Source organism: Phragmites australis, chromosome 4, assembly GCF_958298935.1.
Source record: "Phragmites australis chromosome 4, lpPhrAust1.1, whole genome shotgun sequence".
Lineage (NCBI taxonomy): Eukaryota > Viridiplantae > Streptophyta > Magnoliopsida > Poales > Poaceae > Phragmites > Phragmites australis.
The window spans coordinates 40,464,882-40,487,335 of NC_084924.1; the positions used below are offsets into that span (position 1 = coordinate 40,464,882).

The following is a 22,454-nucleotide window of genomic DNA, read 5'->3' on the forward strand; positions in this document are numbered from 1 at the left end:
CTTTGATTAGCCAATATCATATTTCTAGTAATATACATACTTATGCAATCCTATAAATCAATAAACTAAAATAACAATATTGTTAATTACTTATCAAATATAAATCAAGAAATATTTTGATTTGATTTCTTATTAAGGGAAATCGAGTGAAGTGAGGAGGAGGGAGGAGAGGGGACATAATGCGGTCGGTGGTGGCCTAAATAGGCGTCGGCGGCGCGGCTACCTCGTATGGTATGTTGCGGCGTCGTGAGAGTGCGCGAACGGCCTCAGGACGGCTGGCGCCGCAGAGATGCGACATCGTCGGTGCACAGCAGAGAGGTGTCTTGACACGGTCAGCTGGCGCGCGCAAGAGGCTGGACGCCGGGATTTTTCGTGCCGCGGCGCGGGATTTCCGTCGCGCGGCAACCGGCGGCGGGGCGCGATGGCGACGTGGGACGGTCGGCATCTACGTGGTAAGCGCAGTCGAGGCGAGGATGGATGGAGCGGCCGCGTCGTCGCTGGGCGCGGCGTTGAGCATGCGGTGATCGATGGCGGACAGCCGGACATACGTGGGGCGCTGCGGCGGTGGTGGCGCCAACGCGATGGCTGGCATACTGGTTGCCGTGTAGCAGCGGCAGGAGGAAGAGAAGCACAAGCTGAAAGCTAAATCCTGAGGAGTAGCAGGCAGCAGCAGCGTTGGGCGGAGTCAAGGTACGTGCAGTGCATTGCTGTGCTTCCTTCAATTTCCAGTATGCTCGCTGTTGATTTAAGACCTGTAAAGAGATCAAAACATGAACATTGTTACGACCGGATAATGATCCAAAATGTTTCGTAGTGCTAAGCAGAACTTCTATGGGCTTTTGGTCCTAGGCCGAGGTTGAATTCCCTTGACTTTAACGAGCCTAGATTTACCCCTCATGGGGAGTTTATACCATGATCCCATGAGAATATTCAGCTAACCTATCAGTGACACTAGCGCATTGGCACACCTTGTCAACAGTATTAACCCAACAAAGATGTGGGTGCGATAGTTTAACTCGGGTTTAGGTGTCTAACTTTTTTAACGAGGCCAAATACCACTCGGAATCTAACATTGATGCGGGTGCCAACCCGGTAAAAATATTTAAAACTCGGATGTCCGGGTAATGTTGCTTGTCAGTAACATCGTGCATGGTTACAAACCACATTTCAAAAGCTTAAAGTCCAGAAATGGTAGTTGAAATCTACAAAATAACCCAACCAACCTAGTTGGTGGAAACTGAATCTGGTTTTTAGTCAGATAGCTCAGGTGCTACACAATTGGACTATGCAGTGGCCGGCTTTGGTCCCGTGGAATCGAAGGCTCACTAAGGTAGTGTTTGGTTCATGGGATGGGGTGGGACGGAGCGAATCCATCCTATTTTTGAGCTGTTTGGTTGGAATTCAGTAGGATGGGATGGTTCTGCATCAGAGAATATTCTTCAAAGATTCGGGACGGATCCGTTCCAGAAAAAAGACTGAACGCAGCCATCCCACTTGGGACGGGTCACTGACGGTGGGCCCGAAATCTAAAATGGAGTCGTTCCATCCCACCCACCAAACAAACATCTGATTCCGGACCATCTCATTCCATCCCTAAATACATGAATGGAATCATCCCATCCCACCTCACTCTCCAACCAAACACTACCTAAAGCACTAAAAGGCAAGCACACATCCAGCCATGCAAACTTCGCCGTACGAACCTTCTCACCAATCGCAGGTCATTGCACGTCTGCCTCTCTCTCTCTCTCTCTCTCTCTCTCTCTCTCTCTCCCCCCCCCCTATATGCACGTGAAAAAATGGGCCCCGCATGGAGCGTTAGCGGTGAAAAGAATTTGGAGAGAGATTTGTCACCGATTTGATCCGAGAACTGTCACACGCCATTGTCATTTGATCCTTTTTCATTTCCCCCCTTTTCCTTCTCTTTCTTGGCACGTTGCGAAGAGTGAGAGGAGAAATGGGGTACATATCGGGAGTCATAATGGGGATGATCGTCGGCATCGCCCTGATCGCCGGCTGGTCGTGCTCCATGGCTCGCCGCGCCGCCAAACGCAGGAACAAGGCAAGCGCAACTGTATCATTAGTATTTGATCTATGCAATCTTGACAAGTTTTGATCTTGACATCTATGCCTTCTGTTAGCTGTTCGTGATTTTCTTTCCGATCGATATGCCAATGGAGATAAGGTTTTGGTTGGTAAATACCAATTGATTGAGAAAAGCATCGGTGTATATGTTTGATTTGTGGCCCATATATCGAGATTCCGACTTAAAAACATTGTTCATGGTACTTCGGCGGTGATTTTGTTCTTGAAAGCGGATGTTGCTTCACTGTAAATTTTGTGGAGTTAAATTTGTATGTATGATCAAATGGGTGCAAATTGGTGCTAATTTTGTTGTTTGTTATGTACATCTTAGTCTACGATAAATTTCAGAATGATGCATTTTGAAACAGGCTGCCGATATCAACTCACTAGGATCTCTCAACCGCGACGACGTGAAGAAAATATGTGGAGAAAATCTCCCTGAATGGGTATCATTTCCAGAGCATGAACAGGTGAAATGCTACTGAACTTTACATTCTTTTGGTGTACATCGTAAATGCTGATCACGTACTAAAAAGCATGCCGTGAAGATTTAAGAATAGGTGTCTGTTAGATTTCTAACTAGTGTGCGTGCTGGCTGTGCCTTGTCGTGCTACTTCCGTATTGGCTACAGTGTAATTTCATTATTTCCTGCCCCAACGATACTGAGGGCCGCAAAAGTTTCTGAATTTTTATTGTCCTAATTGGTAGGCAGAGCTTCACAGATAGAAGACATTTGCAGTCCGTATGTGAATTTCAAAACTCTTTGGTACATAATACTCGGAAAATGAATATCCATTATTCCATAGCATGCCATTCTCTCTCTCTCTCTCTCTCTCTCTCTCTCTCTCTCTCTCTCTCTCTCTCTCTCTCTCTCTCTCTCTCTCTCTCTCTCTCTCTCTCTCTCTCTCTCTCGCTCGCTAAGCATGCCATTGTTTCTCTAAGAGTTATGCTCCCTTGATGTGTTGCTTGGATGCTTACCTTGATCATATTTTGCGTACTTTGGTTTTGCTTTCAGGTCAAATGAGCAAGCTTTGGCCCTTTGTTGAAGAGGTAAGTATAAGTAAACTCCTTTTGTTCCTTTAGAAAACTTCATGGGGGGGGGGGGGGGCGAGACAAACGAACAATTTAGAATGACGTCACTTCCATTTTAATTAACAGACAGATCTGACCACTTTGCTGTGTTGGTTTACCACTTTGCTGTCAACAACTGTCCTGATTTGCAATTGTATCTGATTACAGGCAGCAACCATGGTCATCAGGGATTCTGTCGAGCCGCTACTTGATGATTATCGACCGCCAGGATATCCTCACTGAAATTCAGCAAACTCTCCCTAGGGACTGTTCCACCGAAAATTGAAGGTTGCATAGACAAAGTGGTGTCGGTTTCCCATCAATCTCGATATGACGTATGTTATCCTGTGTTCAGGCATTCGGATTCAGAGCTTCAAGAAAGGGCAAGTTACAATGGACATTGGCTTCCGGAGGGGTGGAGATCCAAATCAGACTTGCAGTTGAAACACTGGTTGCTTCACTTCCCATTCAGGTTTGCATATTGCCGCGCAAGCCTGACCAAAAGGGGGATTAGCTTCAATTTCCCATAGTTATTTCTACCAAAAAAAAAGTGCTGCAGTTTTCACATGAACTATTCATATACGATAATTTACCATATGGATTGATATTAGTAATTCCACCTTGAGTAAAGTAAAAGTCGACCCTTCAGATTTTATTTTTCTGGACTCTGGTGCTTATTTGCATTCAGTACAAGAACTTACGTTTCAACTGCAAGTGTTGTCTTCACATCTAATACCGTATTCTAACAGTTCCCATATTTATTCTGTATGCATGTATACAGTTGAAGAACCTTCAGGTCTACACCATCATTCGTGTTGTCTTCCAATTGTCAGAAGAGATACCATGCATCTCTGCTGTTGTTGTTGCTCTTCTGGCAGAGGTGTGCATCGTATAACTAATCAGACTCCTATCTTAGGCTTAGAGGTGTTGAATTCTAATTCTAAGACGTCTTTTTTGTCGTCAGAAATGTTGCATATTGACTTCGTATAAACGTCTTATAGTGGTTCTTTTTTTTTTTAACCTTTTGATGGTTAGTCTCTGTTTCTTTGTAATAGATTTGTTTCTGAGATGCATGGTATTCTATAATTTGCAGCCAAAACCAAGAATCGACTACATACTGAAGGCGGTTGGAGGAAGCCTGACGGCAATGCCTGGACTTTCAGACATGATCGACGTATATCATGAGCATTACTTTTTTTTCCCCTTTTGTTGGTTGTACTTATTGTCTCTTCACGTTTCCATTTGGCTGCACGCTGTATCGACTGACGAATAGTGCCTGTTCCTTTTCTGTAGGATACAGTGGCATCTTTGATCACTGATATGCTCCAATGGCCACACATAATCGTTGTTCCACTGGGTGGAGTCGACGTCGAGATAAGGTTAACACAATCTGCCCAATTAATCATGTCCATCGAACTTGTCACAGGAAGTTCATTGATCTGTCAACTCGAAGAACGGGTCAGAATGACAGGTTCCCGTGCTCTTGTGCAGTGACCTCGAGCTGATGCCGCAGGGGAAACTTACCGTCACCGTGGTGCGCGCGGATTCCCTCAGGAACAAGGAGCTCATAGGAAAATCCGACCCCTACGTTGTCCTGTTCATACGCCCAATGTTCAAGGAGAAGACCAGGGTCATCGACGACAACCTGAACCCCGAATGGAACGAGACGTTCGAGATGATAGCCGAGGACAAGGAGACGCAGTCTCTCGTTCTTGAGGTAGACGAAGCACTCCAGTCGCTTGCTTCTCAGTAAAACGCAGAAGAAACAAAAGCAAGTAAATGGAACAAGTGGCCTCATTTTCAGGTGTTCGACGAGGACAAGCTGAAGCAAGACAAGAGGCTGGGCATCGCCAAGCTGCCCCTGAGCGACCTGGAGATGGAGACGGTGCAGGAGGTGAACCTGCAGCTGCTGTCGTCGCTGGACACGACCAAGGTCAAGGACAAGAAGGACAGGGGCGTGCTCACCATCAAGGCAAGATCAATCGATCCCCTCCCCGTTGTTGCCGCGTTCGTGTTTAGTTCGTAGCAAGAGCTCGAGTTGTCTGACGCTGCTTTCCAAGCTAGTGCAGGTGCTGTATCACCCGTTCACCAAAGCGGAGGCTCTGGAGGCGCTGGAGCTGGAGAAGAGGGCCGTGGAGGCGCGGCGGAAGGTGAAGGGCGAGACGGGGGCCGTCAGCGGCGCCGCCGACGCGGCCAGCGGTATGGCGTCCACGGTCACCAACGCGGCCGGCACGGGCGTCACGGCGGCCGGCACAGTGGCCGGCTCGGGCGTTGGGTTGGTGGGCACGGGCATTGGCGCCTTTGGCAGCGGCCTCAGCAAGGCCGGCAAGTTCGTCGGCCGGACCGTCGCGGGACCCTTCAGCAGCGCCAGTAGCGTGCCGAACATCGACGAGTGACGACGAGCTTTGGCGTTCTCATCTCCTAATTGCTCCTAGTTTGCTAAGTATCAAATTCCACACAACCTTTAGGCTTTGCTGTCAAGGTTACATTACCAGTCGGACGAGTCTATCATGCATGCAGTGTTTACATAGTACTTTGGTTTTGTTTTTGCATTGGTTGTGAAACATAGAGCTGATAAACTTGAGGGTATAACTGAAATCAGAGAAAGCCTTACTAACATCACATCAAACAAGTGACTGAGTCCATAAAATAGCAGATTTCTTTCGCATAATGCATATATCACTCTTTATTGACAATGAACATAATGGAGTGTTTAACCTTCAATACAGTGCTTATTTATATTCAAAATACACATCGCCCAGGCGGCAACTCGTTATTAGCATTATACGCCTTTGGCTCTATCTTCCACACTCCTTCTGGTCCCACCATGGATAACTCACCAATGATCTCGCTTAAGGGTTGTGAAACATAGAGCTGCAGATGTCGCCCAGATTTGTTGCCAACCGTACCCAAAAAAAATTATCCGTACGGTTCGTAGCTAAGGAAGGAAAAATGATGCTGTGCGTCCCACGCTTAAACAAGGGACTGGAGGTTTATGGATCCTTCCGCGACAACAGATGAAAAAATGACTGTTCTGGGAACAAAGGCCACCAAAGATTTTACAACGGCTACAATAAATACAAGAGTTCGGACCGAGCTCAATCTTCCTCCTCGCCGATCAGCGCGAAAGAGAATGGTGCAAACTTGTAACCATCACCTTCGTAGAACTTGTTCTGGAACTCCACCCAATGAAGCCTCAATGCGTGAAGGAATGCGCTTAGCGTCTCCATAACAAGCAAGACACCAATCGTGGCAAAGACGAAGATAACGATGCCAATAGCAAGGATGAAAATATTGTTGTACCTACAAGGACAGAACATGATATTTATTTCAGTGAGAGAGAGAGAGAGAGAAGGGGGGGGGGGGGGGGGAGATGTTTGCTTACCCCCACGTTAGCACGAGAACTTTTTCGTAGAATACACTGGACAGCTCCGAGTGCGCAAGACTGCAGGGAGAATATCAGTTGTTTGTTAGTAGCCAGTGAGGTGAAAAATGGTTTAAAAGTATGGGATTGTGAGAACGTGAGGCTGTGTTTAAAGATTACAGTATTCGAAAGTGAGGTGAGAAGGTGCTTAAAGTTTAACAGTACCTCAGAGCCCAGAGACGAAGGTATGAAGCGGTATTTGAGACTGCACCAAGAACAAACTCAATCGTGTGGATCAGTTGGTGAACAAAAACTTCGCTGAACTCAAACTCCTCATGGTCATTTGTGTCCTCGTGATGTCCCCCCAACTCCGCTCCCACTGATTCATCGGTGCCCTGAAGCATTGTGTATTGGTGACCTTGATGCCTCTGATAGAAAAGAGACAGAAAAGCAGTCAGTGTAAAAGTAAATTGCAGCCACAAAACAGTAATAGAGTATGGAATACTATATAGCATACTTGCTCATGTTGCTTCTTTAATAGAATAGGCCTTGGAATCAACATCCAAGGCACAGACACCAAAGCAAGCAGAAGTAAAACAAGCTGTGTAGGGAACGATGAATGTTAGGCATAATTCACCAGTTTACTTCATAGAGAGAACATAATAACAACGAATATAGACCTGCACTGTCTTCTGGCCACTAAATAACTGGTTCTCCCCAAGTTCATCTGTTGGGCTGAGGAACATGTATATCATAACATGGTACAGATCTGCTTTTGAACCCGTGCACCACTTAATGATAATGAGCAAGGACAGGTAACCAAATAAGCTGTTCAAGAAGATCAGCTGGGGGATAAACTGGTACCTGTTACAAAATAATACAATGGCAATAATCATAATCTAGTGATTGTACCACAGGCTATGAAAGGATCAACTGCTTCTTCAGAAGAACTATAGATCCTCATCTCAAATTAAAATATCATATTGCCTGTCAGAAGGCGAGATAAACTTACCACACATTAAGAGTGCTCCTGAAGAATTTTGCATTGAAGTAACTCATCATGATTCCAAGGTTCATTTGCGCAACTCCAATAAGAATTGACATCTTCATCTTCAGTGAGTTGAGAAACGGCAGCTCACTGCGGCTACCATGCCATACAGGGTCCACACCAAAAGGGTATGCATCTCTTACCTTGAGTAATCCTTCAGTAGCAGCATCTCTATCGCCAAAGTGCGGGAATCAATGAGCAAGATATTATGCAAGAAAATATTTATTCTAAATAAATATAGGTTTTTCTTATTTCATTTTCCTTACCGACAAGAAGGATCACGGCACGCATAGGCAGATTTACCAAAAAGCTCAAATGGAACAGAGAAAAATTCGTTGTATATTAATCCTGTGTAAATTGAAAAAAGTGCCATCATCAAAATTACATAGCGCCCACCAAACATCATCTCCATTATGTCTCCAAGTTTCTGTGATCAAAATCAGACATCACACACAGCTTTATCACAGAATTATTAACAAAACTGAGTTATTTCACAACACAAATATTTGCCAAAAGAAAACACACTCTTGGGGATCACAACTATACATTCCAATAGAACAAGTCCAAAACAGGGTCGTAGACTTGTAGTAATACAGATACAGGTAGGTGAAGCAAAATGCAATCAAGACTAGTGGTCAAACCTCCGAAGCTAGTTTCTTCTCTCGGATTATCAGATAGAGTGTTGCAAGTAATAAGCAAATTCCATGACCCCAATCGCCAAACATGACAGCAAACAAGAAAGGGAAAGTGACAATAGTGAATACACCAGGATTTGCTTCTTGATATTTGGCTACCCTGCACCAGATGTAACACAGCGTTAGCACGTGTCCAACTTAAATAGTTGAGCCGAACCCCAAACATGGATGCCACTTCTCTATTTTTGAAACAAGCAGTCCATGTTAGTTTTCATCAAAGGAAATAATTTATTGAATTTCCGGAAACAGAAAGAAGTTTGAGAAAATTTTGATTTAACACATGAAACAAGTGGTTGCATGTTTATGATATTAACGCTACTTTTTATCAGCATGAATAATATGATTTTAAAAGTCTATGCATGTCCAACTAATAAAGTATTCAAGAAGGACGACGGGAAATCTATTTTGAGGCAGCAGTCTGAGACAGACCATGTCTGTATAGAAGAGGGAATGCCCCCCCCCCCCCCCCTTTCCCCCGCAAAAAAAAAAGTGTTCAGTAGCAGGCTTGACATAGGAATGAGAAAGGGAGCATAGTTTCTGAAAATAATTAGGAAAAATGGAAGAATGCATCTATGTGTATCAGACCACTGGCAAAAAAATTATTTTCAAATCCATGACAACGAAGGAACTAAAATATAGCATTCTAAGAGCTACAGCTAAAATAATTTAGCCAAGTCAACTGCACTACATAATCTAGCTCTCCATAAGAGGGATATAATAAGGGTGCAAAGGTTGTACTCAGGAAACGTACCCATACGCATCAACAATTTCCTGGAATGCTAAAGTAAATTTATTTGTCTGGAAATATGTTGGAGGAGATTCTTTTGTGTTGAGAACTTGAAAGATTGAGCCAACTTGGGATTTACTATCAACAGTAGCACGCTGAAGAGCATCTTGAATCTGCAAAAGATACATTGTAAATTATGCAGGTTACAATGTAAAAAGACGAATGAGGAAGCAGCCAGAAAAACATCATGAGGGACCAGCGTGAATGTACATTTAAGTACCTGACTGCTTGCAAAAACTGGACTCCAGCCCTCGGCAACTAGGCATTTCTTTGTCACATCAACACTCAACATGTTTAAAGTGTGATAAATTGCTTTTTCCCTCTTTGCCTGTAGCAGTGATTTTCAAGTTAGTAATGATACTATGATACAAGAATAATACAATATAATGGAAAGCAACACCTTAACTTTGTGTACTCCAAACTTAAATATGTGAAATTTCATCAAATGTGGGGAGAAAATAATAGAAGCTTACGAGATGGTTCCACTGTTCAAAATCAGATGCAATACTTTTGAGTATACTGTCACGCTGAGCTAATCCCATGTCAATTGTTGCCTTCAACTCAGAGATCTTTCCAGATACCTACAAGACATCAGAAATTCAGAAACTATTATATGCCTATATTCAGAACATATTATATGTTTATTTAATGAAACGGGAAAAGGCACTCCTAATAGCTTTAAGCTCTTAATTTAGAACTTTGAAAAATGCAAGTAAAGCATGCAAAGTCAGAAAAATCAATTTCAGTAATAACCAGTACCATAAATGATCAGGAGGAGAATAAAGTCAGGATGTAAGCATCACTTAATATTAAAATGTTTAACCTAGCATTGAAAAATGATACCAGTGCAATCTTATTCAAAATATAAGAACTAAGGCAGGTTCATTTTGTGAGCGGAAATAAGTATCCAATGTGACCATTCAAATAGCATCAGAATAGGGTTTACATGCACACCCATATCACATGCAAAGCAGATACATGTCCAAAAGGACATCCCTTATAAAGGAAAATTTGTTTTCACATGTTGAATTTTCTAACTTGGATTACTAACTTGCGATAATTTAATCCCCATGTAAAATGTTGAAAATTCACATCTACCACAAAGAAATCAAATCAAGAATATGAGCAAACGTTGCCTTTCAAGAGCTGACCTCCTGAACAGCATGAATTTGTTTAGCAACATCTTCTGGAAACGGGTAACGGTTTGCATTGAAAGCATCACATATCTTCAGAATTTTGGCTTTGGCTCTCTCCCCAGAGTAGAATATAACAAATGCAATTTTTGCTACCTGCATTATCATACAAAAGGTGGCAGCTAAGTGCATGCACAGAATAAATTCAGAACAGCACAAGTATTTGGAGGAATTAGTAGGCGCTCCAGTCTACCAAGCATCACTCAAGAACTAACCACTTCAACACCACGAAATCGTAAGTACCAGTGTAGCCCAATCAGAGTTGTCCAAAGTTTTTTTTTACTGAGCTTGCCTACCATTTTGTACAGTACAAAGAATAGTTATATTGTGATCATTCAAAAAGCAGGTTTTCTTCTTTAACGGGCAAGAAAACGGGACATATTATCAAATTTGAAAATTCTGAAAGGATCAGGAACACAATTTTTCCAAAGAAGCAGCAAAATATATTTATTGTTAAAAGAAATCTATACCAACCTTCTCCCCCGAAACCGGATCTGTGACAGGTTCATCAACAGGCTCTTGCCTAAGGAATATGTTACCCCTTGTGGCACGGAATAAGATTCGTTCAAAAGCCATTGCCTTTTCCTTCGGCACAAGGCCACTCAATGAGCCAAGCTTCACTTGCTTTGATGGATCTGTTGACATCTCCTATAAAAATACAACCGATATCCTATCAAAAAAGGAAGACAAAATAAAATATAACAGGAGAAGGGTGATGCTGCTTCTTGAAACAATCTTTTTACCTGTTCCAGTAGAGGGCTCTCCAATGAGGACTGACCAGATTGATTGGACTCCATTTCCCTTTGTTGTGCTGCAGCAATTCTTTGAGCTGAATAGAAAAATTCACCAGCCTGAAAAAAAAATTCAAGTAAACAGGAGCTTGATGGTGGAAATTGCAAGGGTAGATTGGCCACACTATACTGAAGGCATAGTATGACCACACGATGAGAAGGGAAAGTGCCTTTTTCTTTTAAAAGTTCTTAACTCGGATTAGATGACAGCGTGTGCACCATCAAAAGACAATAGAAGGGTCTGACCATGAATAATTTTAAGCCTCCAAGTGTTGCATGTTGAACACTATTGTTTATCATAAAGGGGGAAAACAATTGTAGCAAAGATCTCACATTAAACAGGAGTGATTAGTGGGCAATACTGCCCCCATTTCAAAACATAAGGCACGATTTGAATTGGCACGACCAGAATTGCACTTTGACAATTAACTTCTCTTATGGTATATTGTTCATACTCTCATAGGAACAAAATTATGATCATAGGAAAGTACTTTCAAATATGAATCCAATGGTACCATTTTGTATCACAAAATCCACATATTATTAGACAAATCATTGGTCAAAGATCATGAAGATTGAATCTTGATTTGTGTGCGCATTTAAAAAGAAACAGAGGGAGTATATGACATGCTTCCTTTCATTAAATTGCCATATCTATGGTACTGGAAATAATTGATTGACGTAGCTGAGAAATACATATAGCTGCCAATACTCACTGAGAATCTAGCAGCAAATAGTTACCTAGAAAATAGTCTTATATGCTAAAACTAAAGTGATCCAGACCGGAGGTAAATATTAGACAAAGCAAGTATTTGTGCAAAGTGATACAACATATGTTCTGGGCTTCTGGCAACAGGGTGAGAAACTAGTAACAGAAACAACCAAATAAAAGTTATAATGGACCTGATCATTAACTACTTTATTCAATACACTTAAGCATGCCGCAAAATGCATCAAAGGTATATTCAATGCAATAAAGAAAATAATTTTGAGAAGCTTATACCTTTTGGAGAACAGTATTGTACTCTACTAGCTCATTGTAGGTCCGCTGCAACTTTTCGTTGTTTGCATTAACTTCGGTTAGCTCGGCTTCCAGTTCTCCAAGCTTTATCTGTTACTTGACCGTGTAAAAAAGCAACTCATGATTTATAAATTGTGTATGATCAGGGAGCATCCAGTCGACTAACATACCTCCAAGTCATCAAAATCCAGAGGAGTTTCCATGAGTTGGGCAGGAGACGTTGATATGCTAGCTTTTGACATTTGCTCCTTAAAGAACCTCAACTTGCGAGCCATTTCACTACACCTTTTGATCTGACAACAAGTAAAGCCAGAGCAACAAGAAAACAGTCAATATTACCATATGTCCATATCGGAACACACAAGTAAATAATCATGGCTGTAGATTATATAACAAACAAATAAAAATGTGAGGTAGACTATGCTTTAGGCAAATGCCAGGTTTATATCATTTGCTCAGGGTAATACCATAATTCATAATTGGCAAACGGTTAAGACTCGTCATTAGCTAAATAGATTTGTAACAAAGAAAAGGGACTTGTGACTTGAAATTAATGTTAAGGCAAATGAGAAAAAGTACCTGGGCAGCATAAGTTCGTTGAAACGGGCTCTTGTCTGCATTAAGCTGAGGTAAAGAATAAGTATCAGATTAACAGCAAAGGAAACAACCATCATGATGCAAAATAAAAAAGCAGCATCTAGAACAGTTCCAAAGCATCAAAAACACCCTCACGTTCCATAATCTACTAATCAAGTTCAATCGCATACTAACTGTAACATTTTGCGAGGAACAGTTACTTCAATTAACTACTGCAAGTGACACATAGGCGAGAGAATTGCGTATTAAAAGCAGCCCTATGCTAATTTCCAATGTAAAAGTACACTAATCAGCAAACGATTGAGCACCGTAGCTGCAAATTCCCCAAATTCGTAATGCCGACGGGAACCCTCCCTAGTTCCCAGGAAATCCCTGTCACAAGGCCCTATCAAACAGGCACCACCTTAGATCGGAACGTGGGGACTTGGCACGAGCAACAGCCAGATCCCCTCACCCCTAACAAAAAATCTCTAAGTTCCTCGGCCCGGAACAGCCGAATCGACGGGACGAGCGGGGGCAGGCGGCCTTACGTCTTTGAACTGGAGTAGGCCGAGGTCGCCGAGGTAGGAGGCGGTGAGGTGCGAGGACTCGGCTGGGATGATGACCTGCACCAGCTGCATCGCCTCCGACCGCATCAGATCCATCGGCGGGCAGCACCCGCCTCCGCCGCCGCACGCCATGGCGCGTGCCTCGCCGGGTCAGCAGCCGACGCGCTGCTCCTCCGTCAGATCCCGGGAGATCCGACGAGGGGGTTCGGATCGGATTTGCGCGGGCTGAGCGGATCTCCGGCGGGCACGGCGATGGCCTGATCGGAGAGAGAGACAGGCCGGGGGCCGTGGACCGTGTGGTTTTGTGCGGAGACGTGGACGTGATTGGGGACGGGTCTGGGATTTTATGTTTTACCTCGAGACGAAGGCGAGTGTGGATTTCGCTGTGGAGATCATTAGAGTGGCTGACTTGTGGGGTCGCGTGCAATCGAAGCTGTGGATGAGAGAGTTCTCGCGGTCGGTTAACGTGTCGAACTTGACAAGCGCGCATCGTGTCGGTCCGGTCGGCATTGACGGGCGAGTAGTGGGCCATGAACTCTCAGAGCTTGTTTGGGTGAGTGGATGTGGGCCAATATTTTGGCCCACGTAGACGAGCCTCAATGGGCCAATTTCAAGTGTATATAGACCACAACACAATCCTGGGCTTGCTACTTGATTGTGACAACAGAGCAGCACGGGTTTCACTTCAATTGTCACTTGCAGTCATCTAAGAAAAATGGCAACTGCAAAAAAAAAAAAAAAAAAATCCAGCTAAGTTGGAGGAGCATCAAGTTATAAAATCTGATTTTTTTTTGCTAGATTGGCCCCTCTGCCCCTGTTATATAAATTGCATGCATCATCATTGAGGGTTGTTCAGTAAGAGAGTGATTTGTTAGCTATATCGGCCTCAATCAGGCTCGACTCATATGTATAATTAGAGAAGGGTGATGGTCTTATCTATAATTAGGGAAGGGTGATGGATTGCCTGTATGAACTGGTATATCTTAGTGCATGCAAAAATACCTACTTGATTTGTCCTGGCAGAGAAGCCCGTGAGGCCTTTCGCTAGCCCGATGGGTGCAATTTGTATCATAGCCGCGCAGCGAACCCACAAGTTAGATAAATTTGGTGACCAATCATACAACCTCATGTAGATAATTAGTCATAATCTCAGCACATCTAACTTCTCATAAAACCTTATATTTGGCCAAACAAATAAAAATTATGATCAATTTATACAGACAGATATAATTAACAAAATATTTTTTTTTTAATAAATATGACTCTACTTAAACTGTTCTCCCTTGTCTACGTATATGATCCATATGAGTAAAACCGCCTAGAACAACGAATCACACATTAAGATTATCCCAACTATATTCTTTTCATTTTGTTCCCTTTCTCGTTCACATTCACTTTATTTTCTTTCATCTCCAATAGCCTCCCTTCAAAGGGAATCGCGAAGTGAAAGGAGAGAAAATCCCGTCCTGAAGAGAATGATCCTGGAAATCCCGTCGTGAAGAAAACCGTTGAAGCGCTGAAAGAAACGAAAATCCTTTCACGACGGGAATTTCGCCTGCAAGAGGAATCGCTTGGTATGGCCTAGTGCTCCTAAACCCCACGCGGGGGCTAGAATATAAAGTACAGCTGGTGGCACGCTGCAAAATTAGATTTCATTTCCCGGTGATGGATCCATCCAAGCGCAGGATTTTGAGCGGCTACGGAACTTCCACAACGGATAATATCCCTATCCGAAAAGACCAAGCCTGGCCACGAACGCCTGCTCTGCCCGATCTCCTCTTCATCTTTTCTTATCCTCAGGTACGAGCCAAAAATAAATCGGCAACCCTTTTCACAGCAGATAGCGTGGAGAAGGCTTGTCAGTGTGAAAAAAAAGACAAACTGAGCTCCTTACTACTCTCCTGATAATTCTGCAATTAATCCGTGTACAATTATCTCTGCTTCTTAGCTGATAATCATGATCACCATTTTCCTTTCTGAAGGATGAATTGTATTTAGTCTCATTACTGCAAGTATTTCCTTTTCTTCTCCTTTGAGCTTTTGAACCATAGATCAACAACTTTAACATTTATACAGTATGTAATAGATTAGCGAGAGGAACTCGATCGCCATTTGCACCATCGACCATGTCATTTACAGTTGACACTCTACAGAAGCATAACCTGTATATGAACATGTCAAGATTACTTTTAGCTAGCTTCCAAGCAGCCGAAAATGACGCGCATGCTTTCAGATATGCAAGGTCTCCGTCTGCAGCACGATTTTTTCAGCCCCATCGGACCAACCACTGCTCATAAGAAAGTAGCTAGAGCTTGCCATTCTGCTCAGACTTTGGCAGCGGCAGCTGGGATTGTGCTCTCCTGCTGCCGATCTCCAAGCATCTGTCCGACCGCACGGTTGCTGTGCCGAAGGTTGATATCTAGTTGTCAATAGCTACCTCTCAAGTTCAGGCGCAAGGTTAGTCTGATTTACCTTCTGGTCGAAGCTTAATTTCCCCTCCTCCAGGCCGTGCATTCATGCATAATCGATCGTGTGCATTTTGTTAGGATCCGTCTCTCGCTCTGCAGCACCTTATTTTCGTACAAGTATTCTTCAGAAATAACAAAGAGATTTGTCGCTCCCTTTGCAGCAGCTTCTTTTATTTTATTGCCCCTCTTTCTAAGCAGTGGTTTTTCTCCTTAATTGAAACATAACAAAATCTTTCGGTTTCTGATTGGTTATAGTCAAGCATCAGTGTATTTTCTTGTTCATTAGTTTCTCATGCATCCATTATTTTATTTCATTATTAAAAAGTCTGTCATCCATTGCTGCTCTCGAGGGCTGGCCTCATGATCAATAGTTTCCTTTGTAAGCTTGAAACATCACTTTTTGGCTCAATCAATCCAGATGACTGAATATCACATGTGATCTAGAATCCAATCTTTTTCTTCTTCAACTTGAAAACTATGGTAGTCTGAGAACGCTCGTCGACTTAGCATGCTACTATATGTACGCACAAGAAAAATTAGGAGGAACATTAAGCACAAAAGAAACTTCTTTGATTGAAAAAGAGAGAGAGAGAGAGTCGAGACTACGCTGCAGGAGATGCATATCTTTGGTTTTTGTTTCATAGAAAACTGGGACATTTGAACCTAATTCTCAACAAGACGTAGCTAGCTTCTTCAATTCGTATCATTTGAAGATAATACAGCTCTCAAGCACAATACTGCATGCATGAGAGATATAATACTATAACTAACACCGATAAGTAGGCCCCCACATTTGCTCTCCACCACCTATAGCGGAGTCCCCCGCCCCCCCCCCCCCCCAGCCCCCACAGCTCCTGATCCGTTGCCTTTGCTTGGGAGCTAAAAAAAAATTAGATTTTTTGGGATTTGTTAACTCGATCCCACTGTATTTTTTTACACGTCTACTAGATAAACGGTTTCTCCTCAGGTCTACTACACTGATCGGCCTGTTTCTCTCTTTAGAAACGTACGCCTGCACGTTGCATGCATCGTAATCTACTAGCCATTGCTGGAACACGTTCAGATCATTCGTTATTTGCAACTCGTGACCTAAAATTTCTACATGCATGCAGCTAGAACGCCGAGCAGGCGAGAGGAAACCATCGGTCACAAGCTAGCTAGCAATTCAACCAATGGACAACCAGCAGCTGTCCTACTCCACCGGCCAAACCCCTGCCACCGGCAGAGCCCCGGTGCCCGGCGTGCCTGGCGCGGCCGACCCGCCGCCGGTGCCGCTCCACCACCTGCTCCAGCAGCAGCAGGCCCAGCTGCAGGCGTTTTGGGCATACCAGCGGCGGGAGGCGGAGCGCGCGTCGGCTTCGGACTTCAAGAACCACCAGCTGCCGCTGGCCCGGATCAAGAAGATCATGAAGGCCGACGAGGACGTGCGCATGATCTCCGCGGAGGCGCCCGTGCTGTTCGCCAAGGCCTGCGAGCTCTTCATCCTCGAGCTCACCATCCGCTCCTGGCTGCACGCCGAGGAGAACAAGCGCCGCACCCTGCAGCGCAACGACGTCGCCGCCGCCATCGCACGCACCGACGTCTTCGACTTCCTCGTCGACATCGTGCCTCGCGAGGAGGCCAAGGAGGAGCCCGGCAGCGCCGCCCTCGGGTTCGCCGCGGCCGGGGGTGGCGCCGTTGGGGCTGGCGCGGAGGCCGGGGCGCCCGTGGCCGGGATGCCGTACTACTATCCGCCAATGGGGCAGCCGGCGCCGATGATGCCGGCATGGCATGTTCCCGAGTGGGACCCAGCATGGCAGCAAGGCGCGGCGGATGTCGATCAGAGCGGCAGCTTCAGCGAGGAAGGACAGGGTTTTGCAGCAGGCCATGGCGGTGCAGCTAGCTTCTCTCGTGCACCTCCGAGCTCCGAGCTGAGTGAGCGGCGCTCCTAGGTGCTGCCTTAGCTACATGCTTGCAATGCATGTCGTTCATTGTGTCGCGTTGTCTACCAAACATGGCGATGGAGCTACGTACGTACAGAACGAATAAGTGACGTAATTTGTACATGCACTTGATGTGCTGATTAATCAAAGACTAACGAGCATTTAATAAATGCTAATAGACAACGATGAACCTTGTATGTCAAATGTTCCTGATGCAAAAGATATGGAATGAACTCAGCTATAAGACCAGAGGATTTCAACGACATTTAAACGCCGAGTGGCCTATTGAGCAGCTCGTATTTACAAAGTCAGAGACGCAAGTATTCTTGTCCAACCACGACCTCTTATGTGCAGCATAAAACTCAATAGCAATCAACTCCATTCACTTAGTACTATTTGGTAGAACTCAAGCTTCAATATCTATATGATTTAGAGTTTGTCGATAAAATAAAATAATTTAAATTTCTATTTTAATCTAAAATAAGAATAATGTGTATTAATCAAATATCCTTAATCTATCCATAACTCTAGCTCCAAAATTTTCTAAGCTAGAGATGACAACTTTAAAAAAATTTAGAACTAAAACTCCACCAAATAAATCCTTATTACTATACACCAATCAATTAACCTAAAAAGTCTAATCTACTTCGATAAGGAAAGACGGATACTCCCCCTCAACACCTCCTCCAAATCTAAACGTAGAATAGAAGTAGGCTACATCTGTCAGGACTCAAAGTCAAAACTCTACCGTTTGCCAATCAATCAGTTGGAACACAATCGTATGGGTCACAATGTAATTTGCAGACTTCGCAATAGTTTTGCCATTTGCACCAGATACACTCGCATACACGTCATACTCTACGGCCCATGTCCCTCATCATCCACAAGAAAGAAACATGTGGTCCAAAACTCCCCTCTTCCCTCCGCTCGGATACGCCGCCGTCCTCCGGACCCAAACCAGACACCGCGGCCCAAGAGCAATCAGAACGCCGCCCCGCAGCCAACGCGTGACGCAGCCATGGCCACCTCCGCCTCGCCGCTCACCACGCTCCATTCCTCCGTCCGCTCCTCCACTCCTTCCTCGCCCTACATGGCGGCGCTGCCCCGGCGGCGAAGGCCCGGGGCGCGGTACCCTCGCATCCAGGCCGAGCTCGACCAGAACACGGTACGCCATGCGTTCGCGGCTCGACCTAGATCCTTTTGTTCGCGCGGAGTTCGACTAACGCGCGGCTTCTTTTGTGGCTCCAGATCGTGGCCATATCGGTCGGCGTCGTCAGTATCGCCGTCGGGATAGGCGTCCCGGTGTTCTACGAGACGCAAATCGACAATGCTGTGAGTCCTTTGCTCCCTGGTTCTTGTTTTGTAACGAATCGTCTCCCGTCCACACGAGGGCGTTGAGCAATTAAGTGTGGTGAAGTTAATACAGAGGTTACCAGTATCTTAGAAACTGGTTGGCTAAAACTGAAAGAACCAAGCCAATTCTGATTATGTACTTCTAAATGATGGGAGATTGCAACTTTGCCTTTTGTTGATGCAGGCAAAGAGGGACAACACACAGCCGTGCTTCCCCTGCAGCGGCTCCGGCGCGCGTATGTGATGATTATGCCCCTTAGATTGATGCTTAGTTTGCTCATTTCTTTTAAGTTACTGTTCAACTAATATGGTTTAGTTTAATTGGCAATTTGAGGACACCCTTCAGGGCTAGTGGTAGAACACAAAGTTGGGGGGTGGTTGAGGTCATGAATTTAAATCCATACTCTTCTTCTCTAAAAAAAAAAAGAATGCATGCTTGTTCCTCTTCTTTGTATTCTCGTTCTGCAATTGGGATTTTTACATCAGGCTCAACATTTCAACTATACTTTTGCAAAACATTAGTAGAAGGACTTGGCTGAAAAACCATGTGTGACATTTGCAAAGTCAGGAAATCGGAACTTGAGTTGCAGTTATGCTTTATTGCTACAATCTTCATCATTCTCAAATATACAATGTTTCCAGCTAAGCTTTTGTGATCTACTAAGGTATGACAGTGTTGGGGCAAAAGGCAGTTTATTCTTTGACTTAATGAGGAAAAATGACACTTCAACTAAGTTTTTTTGGTAGCAAAGCTGTTAATGAGCATCATGATTCATGGCAAATGGCTAAGGCAAACACTAACCTATTTGGAGTCGCAATATCAATTAATGTTGTAAACCAAAAGGACTAAAAAATTTCCTATATGAACTCAACAAACTAGTCATATTGCAAACCAAAAGGGCTAAAAAGTTTCCTATATGAACTCAACAAACTAGTCATGATGGAATTATATGACTGCTTGGGCATGCAATGCATACTGCAAATAGTAGTACTATTTAGGGCATGTTTATTTTTTTATTGTGATTCTAACAATCCAGATTTTGATTCTCACAATTTAGAATCTGGATTGTTAGAATCTGGAATGTATAATCTGAAACAAACAACACTAGATTATTAGAATCTCTCCTCTTCTCTCTCCCCACAGCACGCAGGAGCCGACCGCCATGTGGCTGAGCTCGCTTAGAGCTGCGCCAATGCCGTTCGTACACCGTGAGCCGCCCCAGCTCGCCTCCTCTCGCTGTCTTGTGGCCTTGGCCTTGACACCGTCGCCGTTCGCCGTCGATCACCTTGGCCAAAATGGCTCTGCTCTCTCTCCATTCTCTCCCTTGTCCGGTACGAGACTGGGAGGGAGCCCCCTCAACCGTTGTTGTCGGCGTCGTAGGCGGCGGTGGCGGCGGAGCAGCCTCCTACTTCCCATGACACGCGCCCTCTAACACAGGCTCCAAGCTCGGACCTCGCTTGCTTGAGCCAGCCGCCGATCTCGACGAGCGATGAGGCGACCACGGTTGGGAGGTCGACGCTACCGCTGCCACCGTGCACCCCGCCAACGAAGGGGACGACCGGAAGGTTGAGTTCGAAGGGAGCTATGAGCTTGGGCAGCAGCGCCGGCGGCAACCACCCGATGCCTCGAGTGAGATCTCCATGGATCTGAGCCCCCGAGCCCCTTGGGGCTTCGAGGGGGGAGGGAAGAGGATTCGAGAAGTGAAGAGGAAGCGGCAAAGATGAACGGCGATAACAGTGGTGGTCTGGTGGGAGACTAGGTACCGTCGTCGTTCGCCAACGAGTGAAGCTCAGGAGAGAAAGAGGGGAAAGAAGCTCGGGAGAGAGAGGAGAAAGAAGCAAAACGTTATGTTTGTAATGTCAATGGTGGGTAAATATGCGCCATAATCTGATAGAAGCAGTATTTTCTTGGATTGTGGATTGTGGCACAATCTAGCCTCAAACTGTGGATTGTAAAATCAGTCTGTTTGTTTTCGATTCTAATTTTAAAAGCTAGAATCCACAATCACAATAAAAAACAAACAGACCCTTAAATGTGCTGATTCTCCTTTTGTTTCTTTGTGACAGCATATAGTAGATTGGAATATTAAACAGAAATCGTTGATTTTCCAGAGGTATGCAGATTTTGCAGCGGAAAGGGCAATGTTACTGTTGTGATTGGTGGAGGCGAGACTGAAGTATCACAGTGTGTCAACTGTGAGGGTATCGGCTCCTTGACATGCACCACATGCCAGGGCACTGGAATTCAACCACGTTATCTTGATCGCAGGTAATATGTTTTTTCTGCAAAGCTCTTGCATATGTGCCTCCGTGTTCCCTTTTTATGATTGCTAGCATCATCATCATGTTAACGACTTCTGAGCACCAAGCACCATTGTTGAATTACGAAAATAATACTTCACATGTCTTAATAGATGAAGCATAATCACACCTTTATGTAGAGATGGCAAATTTGCTTATCACATCTAGCTCATATTGTTTGACTGGTGATACAGGAACGTAACGTGTGGGGACATTATTCCTTTGATACTTGCCCATGAGAAGAGAAAGATCCTATTAGCTCTTTTTCTTATATTGTCAAGATTTTGGCTAAATGTTGTTCCTAAATCTAGTAGATAAGATGAAACTCTGACAAGGAGATGTCTGATGTTTTTTCCCCCTTTTTCTGTGGATGGCTGATCAGGGAGTTCAAGGATGACGATTGAAGGTTTGGTTACTGGCAAGTGATGGTATGTCCAGGATGTACCTTTACTGCCTGATCCGAGGATTCCATGGCATACTGAGCAGAGGTTCACCTATTGTCAGCCATCAGGATCATTCTGATTGTTTTATGTTGTATTATGTCTGTCAATTTTTTGGTAAATATCTATGCAAGTTTCTAAGTCACATGCAAATGATTGCCCCTCCATGTTTCCAAATGAAAGGAAAAGAAAAACCCGGCTACCCCAAGATGATGACTTAAGTTGAAGCGTTGATCATTCTGCAGCGAATGTAAGATACCATGTTCTTTTAATTTTCGGAGCTAGCACCACTGGTCTCACACTCTGACTCTCCATATTGTGCTTGTGCTTAATTATACCTATTGCATTCAAGTGACCAATATTTTCATAATATATAGGTGTGTGCTGATTTTTTTTTTAAAAGAAATCGAGAACAAGTTGTGTTTTGAATTGCTTATGGAGGATGCTTTTAGCAAGAGTAAATATCATTTGTCAGTACGTGAATCTTTTCCATGAGGGGTAAGCATGCGGGAACGGCATGTGTGCCTTAGCTGAATGAACTTTTCTGGAGTAAACTTGAGGAATTGTGTTGATGTCGGTTGTGGCCGCCCAAAAACGTCGCAGCCTCATAGATAGTCGGCGGCCGCACGGCGCAGCCTGCAGTGTTCCATCGACGACACTGCTAGTAAAGGAAAAAGAAAAATGGGAGAACCAGCGTCCATCAAACGCTTGAAGATTGATGGTGCAGCCATATTTAACCCCATATAGATGAAAAAAACAAATAAATAGAA

General features: G+C 44.2%; 3 protein-coding genes and 1 pseudogene across 3 annotated transcripts; 3 read left to right on the forward strand and 1 right to left on the reverse strand.

Moving 5' to 3' along the window:
- Positions 1-1,881: 1,881 nt before the first annotated feature.
- Positions 1,882-5,720, forward strand: LOC133916510 (calcium-dependent lipid-binding protein-like; annotated as a pseudogene).
- A 93-nt stretch (positions 5,721-5,813) lies between these two features.
- Positions 5,814-13,549, reverse strand: LOC133916509 (V-type proton ATPase subunit a3-like). The gene is made up of 18 exons (XM_062360198.1): positions 13,183-13,549; positions 12,635-12,679; positions 12,226-12,348; positions 12,038-12,145; positions 10,987-11,094; positions 10,718-10,891; positions 10,202-10,339; positions 9,524-9,631; positions 9,271-9,378; positions 9,015-9,163; positions 8,210-8,363; positions 7,835-7,995; positions 7,533-7,739; positions 7,201-7,384; positions 7,038-7,121; positions 6,746-6,948; positions 6,542-6,601; positions 5,814-6,459 (listed from the first exon to the last, which is right to left on the reverse strand). The coding sequence occupies exons 1-18, from the start codon at positions 13,330-13,332 to the stop codon at positions 6,255-6,257; spliced, it is 2,469 nt and encodes an 822-aa protein (XP_062216182.1). The 5' UTR covers positions 13,333-13,549; the 3' UTR covers positions 5,814-6,254.
- Positions 13,550-15,445: 1,896 nt separating this feature from the next.
- Positions 15,446-17,771, forward strand: LOC133916511 (nuclear transcription factor Y subunit C-2-like). Its single transcript, XM_062360200.1, has 2 exons — positions 15,446-15,657; positions 16,781-17,771. Exon 2 carries the CDS (start codon positions 16,841-16,843, stop codon positions 17,597-17,599), a length of 759 nt encoding a protein of 252 aa, XP_062216184.1. The 5' UTR covers positions 15,446-15,657; positions 16,781-16,840; the 3' UTR covers positions 17,600-17,771.
- A 714-nt stretch (positions 17,772-18,485) lies between these two features.
- On the forward strand, positions 18,486-21,983 carry LOC133916512 (protein disulfide-isomerase LQY1, chloroplastic-like). The gene is made up of 5 exons (XM_062360201.1): positions 18,486-18,755; positions 18,839-18,922; positions 19,128-19,179; positions 21,056-21,212; positions 21,627-21,983. Exons 1-5 carry the CDS (start codon positions 18,609-18,611, stop codon positions 21,646-21,648), a joined length of 462 nt encoding a protein of 153 aa, XP_062216185.1. The 5' UTR covers positions 18,486-18,608; the 3' UTR covers positions 21,649-21,983.
- The last annotated feature ends 471 nt before the right edge of the window (positions 21,984-22,454 follow it).